General features: G+C 38.7%; 1 protein-coding gene across 1 annotated transcript; it reads right to left on the reverse strand.

The window, feature by feature from the left end:
* Positions 1-4,640: 4,640 nt before the first annotated feature.
* On the reverse strand, positions 4,641-6,873 carry LOC125231621. The gene is made up of 2 exons (XM_048137086.1): positions 6,807-6,873; positions 4,641-6,031 (listed from the first exon to the last, which is right to left on the reverse strand). The coding sequence occupies exon 2, from the start codon at positions 5,662-5,664 to the stop codon at positions 4,819-4,821; it is 846 nt and encodes a 281-aa protein (XP_047993043.1). The 5' UTR covers positions 5,665-6,031; positions 6,807-6,873; the 3' UTR covers positions 4,641-4,818.
* Positions 6,874-7,257: the final 384 nt, after the last annotated feature.

Raw genomic sequence — 7,257 nt, forward strand, 5'->3', positions numbered from 1 at the left:
TATGGCAAATTAATAAATGTGTTCTAACTACTTGATGTTAATATTCACTTCTGGTAAGATTTTTGTTCAATTAATATTATGTTTTTATGCCTAACTTGAGATTGCATGAAATATTTCTATATTATAATGTACCGAAACCAGAGTTGCCCTAGATACCGCCAGGGCTCAGCTACAGCGCTGTCTTGCGCTACTGCGCACCCAAGTCCTCGTCAAGACATGTCCGATGACGCAAACAGCGTTTGCCTATGTTACACCAAACCCGAGTTCCCCTAGGTACAGCTAGGTTTCAGCATCAGCTCTATCTTGGGTACAGCTCACCCAAATACTCATTAAGACAAGTCCGATGACGAAAACAGCGTTTGCCTGTGTTACACTAAGCCCGAGTTCCCCTAGGTGCAAACAGAGTTCAGCATCGGCTGGACTTTGGGTACTGGATACTGCTCACTCGAGTACTCAAGACAAGTCCGATGACGAAAACAGCGTTTGCCTGTGTTGTGTTACACTAAACCCGAGTTCCCCTAGGTGCAGCCAGGGTTCAGCATCAACTGCACTTCGGGTACTGCTCACTCGAGTACTCATCAAGACAAGTCCGATGACGAAAACAGCGTTTGCCTGTGTTACACTAAACCCGAGTTCTCCTAGGTGCAGCCAGGGTTCAGCATCAGCTAGACTTCAGGTACTCATCAAGACAAGTCCGATAAAAAAAACCGGCCAAGAGCGTGTCGGGCTACGGTCAGAACCTATCAAGTTCAAAACAATTTTCCTAGAAAGTCGTTATAAAGTTCTAGTTTTGTGATTTTTTTCATATTTTTTAAACTTATGGTTCAAAAGTTAGAGGGGGGGACGCACTAATTTTCCTTTAGGAGCGATTATTTCCGAAAATATCAATAGTTGCGAGACTTACTTTTTTTACAAGTTTTGTTTTTGATGGGATATATTTGAGGCGAATACTCTCTATGCTATGAAAATGTATAGCTACTTCACGCTTCGGCAACAAATAGGGTTGTACACATACATATTAATTAATACGCCCTAATTACATGCATAACTGGATATAATTACTATACATAGATTAACAAATTAATGCTAATATTATCCATGAGTATTCAAATAATAATCAGAGACTCGAATATGACTTCTCCATGTTTTAAAATATGCTACTCGGCAATGTAAACATCATTCCCTTGCCCTTTTCCCATTATTTGGCAATGTAAACGTTACGCCATATGTACAGTCAACCAATAAATCCTATTAGGCCACTAGAACCCTGTCTCATTTAAACCGTGTTATATTTGCCATAAGAAGTCACATTGACGTTTACTGTGAAAAGGTTCTATAGTGTACAATGATTCAACTTGGTTGACTGTGTGTTTGCTTCTATTAGGAAGTAAAAATGTTTGGTTTGGGGCCGCTGTACACTTTCTCCATACAGTGAATATAATTTTCCGTGACTTTTTTTATTATAAATGGGCTTACTCTTGGCCACAGACTAGCCAAAGGCAAAGACGTGGCCTACGATGGAGTGAGCTCGCCCAGAAGATACCTGTTCACTCTTTATTTGAAGGTTGCCAGGTTATATGAGCTCAATATTGCCGCTGGCAAGGAATTCCTCTCCTTCCTTCCTGACTTTGACTTGACTAGCGTAAGTGCGTTTTCACATTATCGGATCCGATATCGGATGTAAAAATGATTTTAAAGGAAAACATCAAAGATCGCGGCGTAAATATATGAGATATCGATCCGACATCCGATACCGTATCGGATAATGTGAAAACGCTTACGCTAGTCAAGTCAAAGTTATATTCTTTTTTCAAATAGGCTTACAATAAGCACTTTTAATTATTCTAAAAGTAGGTATTTTTTTTTTCAAATAGGCTTACGATATGTACTTTCAAAGTGACTAATTTATTATTCTAAAAGGTGTGATATGATAGCTCAGTTCCTTATTTACTAAAATATTACATAAGAGTATACAGGGTTTCCAAATACTATACAGGGTGTCCCATAGGCTTAAAAGGATACTCTGTATACGGGTGCCACTGAAGTGTAATAAATACGATAATAAAATTATGTATCATAAAATATGATAATTTATTTAACTCTCTTCTTCAGCAACCTGCTACAAATGCATCAACATTTATTCAAAATCAACAAGCACGCCGAGCTCCAAATATCCAGTATTTGTGCTAAAATACCGGGTATTTATACTTTCCATTAGTACCTGTTCCAGCCAGAGCTATGTTTGGACCGCTTCCAACGAACATCCGCCACAAAACTAAGGTTTTAGAATAGAGGACGTGTTCGCATTTTACGATAGGTGGCTTATATAGTTTTAACGGAGATACCTTGTACACCAAGAGTTACCTATTATAGTCTCATTTGGCCTAATTTAAATGTCCTAATATTGTTTCGCCTAACGCCGTTAAAACCCACTTTTTTAGAAGCGATTCGGATTTGTGTGAGGTCACGGTTCTAACCTAACCTAAACCTACCTTTCTAACAGCGAATCGGTTCTGGGTAATGTCATTTTTGGGGCAAAATTTAAATTATGCCAAACGATCGTTAGGCCAAAAGAGCGTTAGGCATTTCATAATTCGGCCAAATGAGTTAGGCCAAGTGATTTTCGAACAAACGTCATTAGGAATGTAGAGGTAGTCCCCATATAAATAACAGACGCTGTGTCGCAGTCAAGCACACTCAAGCATAGACTATTTCCATAGACTATATATTGACATTCCAACATCCGCAGACGTCATACTGCGACAAATAAATAGAAACAAAATCTGAATCTATCTTCTTCCAATGCCCTTCATAATTAAGTGTTGTTTTGTCTGTGACGTCTAAATAACAATTATTCTTCCATGTCCATGTCAGGTCCCCAATCCTTCCCAAAATCAAAATTCTCAGTTCACCGAACATTCTTTACGTGCGTTGTATGTTGAGAAACGTCGTCATTGGCAAAATCCACCTCGGAAAAAAGACCGAGGAGTGAAAGCCAACTTAAAAAAAAAAAAAAAAAAACAAAATGTGACACTAGTGTAAGGTCAGAGTGTACGCTTATATTGCGCGTGCAGCGGGGCGGGGCGTGCGGCGTGCATGTCAAACTATTGAAACTTATACAAGTGTCCTGACTAGTCTTGAGTCGACGCTGCATGTGGACGCAACGCTTGCCCGTCCCGCTGCTCGCCCCACCGAACGCTAACCGTTGAAAATAAGTTTTCCCCTCACTAGCTCGGAAACACGTGTTTTGTCCTTTAATACCAGCGGGTAAAAACGCATTTTATTCACTAGTGGGTAAAGTAATTTGACCTTGAATAATGTCAAAATAACTGCTTAAAATTGATAAAAGTAGGTGAATCTAGTAATAAAGATGATTTACTACCTGTGGAACTACTGGAAGCAGTGATAAACGCATTTTTTGCGTTGTAGTTTCCTCGCTATAGTGAGGGGAAAGTTTTGTGTTACACTCGGGTGCAAATGTATTTTACTTCTCGTGTGTTAAAAAACTCGCAAGTTCAGGATTCTATTCTCGCTTCGCTCGTGGTTCAACTATAGAATCCTTTCATTGGCTCGTTGTTCAATTCCACACTCGGCGTTAAAATACAACTTTGCCCCCTTGTATAACAAATAACTATTTCAGTACAGATGGTCGTTTTTTTACGCACTAGTCCGAGAAGTGGTTCATTATATGCCAGGTCGAAACTTCGGAGGCTCATCTGTACTGGAAAACGTCGTACGATACACGTGCGAAAAGGAAATTCGTAACTCGTGTCGATTTAAAACACTCCCTTCGGTCGTGTTTTAATTTATCGCCACTCGTTTCGAACTTCCTTTTTTACGCACTTGTATCGTAATGTACTATTTCAGTACAGATGGTCGTTTTTTCACGCACTAGTTCGAGAAGTGGTTCATTATATGCCAGGTCGAACTTCGGAGGCTCATCTGTACTGAAAAACGTCGTACGATACACGGTAATGTAGGTACTATTATTTCGATATTTTTTTTAATAAACGCCATTCACTGTGGCCCAATTACGGGCTCTCGCGGAAATGACAAATGCCGTGTTCCTGAACATTAGCGGCCATTTTTATTTCACGTTTTCTTTATCAGTTTTATCACCTTCCGCACGCAGACGGGGGCTGCTTCGGTATATTTTGTACCCCTTCGACATATAAACACAGCAACATACAGGCTGCTTGCCTCCTAGTCAAATCAGCTTCTTTTTAAGAACTTTCAAAACGAATTTCAACGTGTTGCTAATATGGAATTAATGTGAAATAGAATTGAGTGACGTCACGGTCATCTCAGTTACTTTGTATATTTCTACTTGACTTATTAAAAAGAAATTGGATTTAAAAATAATTTCTACCCATGTTTTTCTTATAATTAAATGATGGGTACTTTATTTCATGCATGGTATAAAATATTTTATTTTAAGGAGTCAAGTTCCCTATGCTTAAATTAAAAGAAAAATGAAAAAAATCACACTCGGCAGGACTCAAACTTGCGCTACTGCTTTGTCGGAGAAATCGCATGACTTAGCACGGGGGTCCGGCAAAACAATAGGTCGCAGGTTCGAGTCCTGCCGGAGGTGTGAATTGTTCCATTTTTCCTTTAATTTAAAAATATGTAGCATCACTCGCAGTCGTTTCTGCATGATTAAAAAATAAATTTAAATATACCTAGAAAGTTTCATTTTAGAAGATATTTTAAAGAACTTTTTTTTCTGAATGAATATTTTTATTGTTTTTGGTATGTACCTAAACCTAATAATAAAATAGTAAATTTTGAGAAACCATGTGAAAATCAGGATAAATATTATCTACCTATTTGGTATCTATATTTATATGATGGTACTTTTAACGTATCCCACCAATAAACTTCTCTGCCAGGCGTAGACTTGTACCTCTTCGGGAACTTCGTGGCTTCAATCGCCTTCTCCACCAGACGCTTCTCGTTCAGCTGCCACAGATATCTTACCAGCGTCAGGATATCGTCATCAAGCCGCGTCAGCTTCTCGTACAAATTCAAGAAATAACTCATGTCAACCATTGACGTGAGATAATTCGTGCCTTCGACTTTCGGCGTGTAGAAGCGATAGAAATGCATGCTCGAGTACATCCTAAACTGATTTTGCTTCAAAATCCTGAGCAACCCGAACACATAACCGATCTTATACTTCACAAACACTTTGTATTTTAGTTTTAGTAACTCTCCATTTATCAGTTTGTGATGCGCTTGAGCTATAAACTGGTCCATGAGATCTATTATTCTATCCAATGGATTAATCCTCAGTTTGCCAGGTTTAAAATCGTCCGCTCTACGAGCTGATTTTGACATTTCTTCATCCAATTTCAGTTTCAAATGTTCGGATTTCATTTGGTGCATTTTTTTTGCGGCAATATCAGCTACGTTTTCATCAAAATTCGGCAAAACTGGATCGTGGATCCGCAATTTTTCCAGTTCATATTTATTATTTAGAATGATGTCATTATCGACGAACAGTTCAGAGCGTCTCCTTGATTCCTCTTTATCTTTGTTAACTCGTTTTTTATGATCATGAAGTCCTTCGTTTATGTGTCGGGAGGTTTTTGCTTTTCTATCTGGTAACGTTACTATTGTATCTTCTAGCCATTTTTCCATGTTTTTATCATAAATTAGCATACTGTCAGGGATAGTAGGATTGAGCACATCGTGATCGAGTTCTTGAGGGTGAAAAGTTGATGAATTTAGTGGCCGATTCTTAAGTATTGGAGAATGGCGAGTATTATGATTATTGGTCTTTTGAAGGTTTAACTTTCTCGAATTATACGCAGCATATTTTAGCGTTCGAGTTTTGATTGAAGAAAAATTTAACGTGTTAGTGAATTTTTGGGAATTCAAACTGTTGTTATTAAATTTATAGGTGAACGTGTGGTAAAGTTAAGTGAAACGGGCCCAGTACGGTTGGGTGTGTTTCTTAACTTTATGTTTGCCGCATGTTTGGTTTTGTTTGATGTTAGATTGTCGTCTCCCGTGCATGCTGTTAATACTGAAAAGTCACAATATTACATTAGTATTTGATAGAAGTAATATTAAAATGTGTTAATTGTTAATTTTAACAAGTCTGACAAAACCAATTTAAAATGGAGGGACTGGTGCCGTAGCCGAATGGCATGGAATGAAACGCCGAGAAAGGTTGTCTGGCTCTCTCCCGCCAATACGCAAGAGCGATAGAGATAGATGTCTACGAGCGTTTCGTTTCGTGAGCGTTTCGTGAGCGTTTGTGCCATTCGGCTACGTACCCTGGGCGGCTGAGTCACAACCTGAATTAAATAACTTTCTAGTTCAGTGCAGTGTTTTAATATTTTCAGTCAAAACAAAATTGACACTTACTGACAAACAATAAATAAAATAAATAAATAAATAGTATAGGACATTCTTACACAGATTGACTGAGGCCCACGGTAAGCTCAAGAACGCTTGTGTTGTGGGTACTCAGACAACGATATGAGGAGGCACACTGACATTTTATCCCGCCAGGCGGCGCCTGTGCAAGTGTCTAGGCATGTCACTGTCATTCATATGTGAGAGAGAAAAATAATATATCATCTTTTCGCTCTCACGTATGAAATTCCTTATCTGTGCAATGCAAGTGCAATGGACTAATAGGGCCATCTGTCATAACCTTTGAGTGTGCCTCCTCGTTAAAAATATTTATTAAAATTATAGTTAATAATTTTAATACAAGTTACGTAATCCCAAAACAGCTAACTGAAATGATACTAACATAAAAACATAAATGTCAGAACAACCCATGTACTCACAAAGCAAGAATGCCCAAACAAATAGTTGGCGCCCAGCCATACCGACTGCCAACTCATAGGAAAAGATAAAACCGTACAGCTTTTCACTATTGTATATGTTTTCTGTAAATATAGAAAAATATATAAATTAAAAAAATGGAGGTTAAATACGACCCACTGCTGAGCACAGGCTTCCTCTCAGGCACAACTCGGAAAATGGCGATCAAATATATGTAAGAAGCGCGTTTCTACGCACACAGTCTAAGCTCTTGATAGGCAAACGCGTATCATGCTTGTATGAGTAAGATAAGACAGGTCGACTGGTCGCGTTCTTGACAGGCGGTAACTGTGAGGTAACCGAGAGTGGGTGGGCAGCACTTCCAGGAAGTAGCCATACTGTTACAGACATGAGAAGGCCCTCTTTGCAAAAAAAAAATTAAAAAAAAGGCATGAGAGGGCCCGGGCCATAAGT

This window comes from Leguminivora glycinivorella, chromosome 12 (assembly GCF_023078275.1).
Source record: "Leguminivora glycinivorella isolate SPB_JAAS2020 chromosome 12, LegGlyc_1.1, whole genome shotgun sequence".
Classification (NCBI taxonomy): Eukaryota; Metazoa; Arthropoda; class Insecta; order Lepidoptera; family Tortricidae; genus Leguminivora; species Leguminivora glycinivorella.

Coding starts and splice junctions, on each gene's coding strand:
- LOC125231621 (XM_048137086.1), bottom strand. CDS start 5,664: ATGCTAATTTATGATAAAAACATGGAAAAATGGCTAGAAGATACAATA.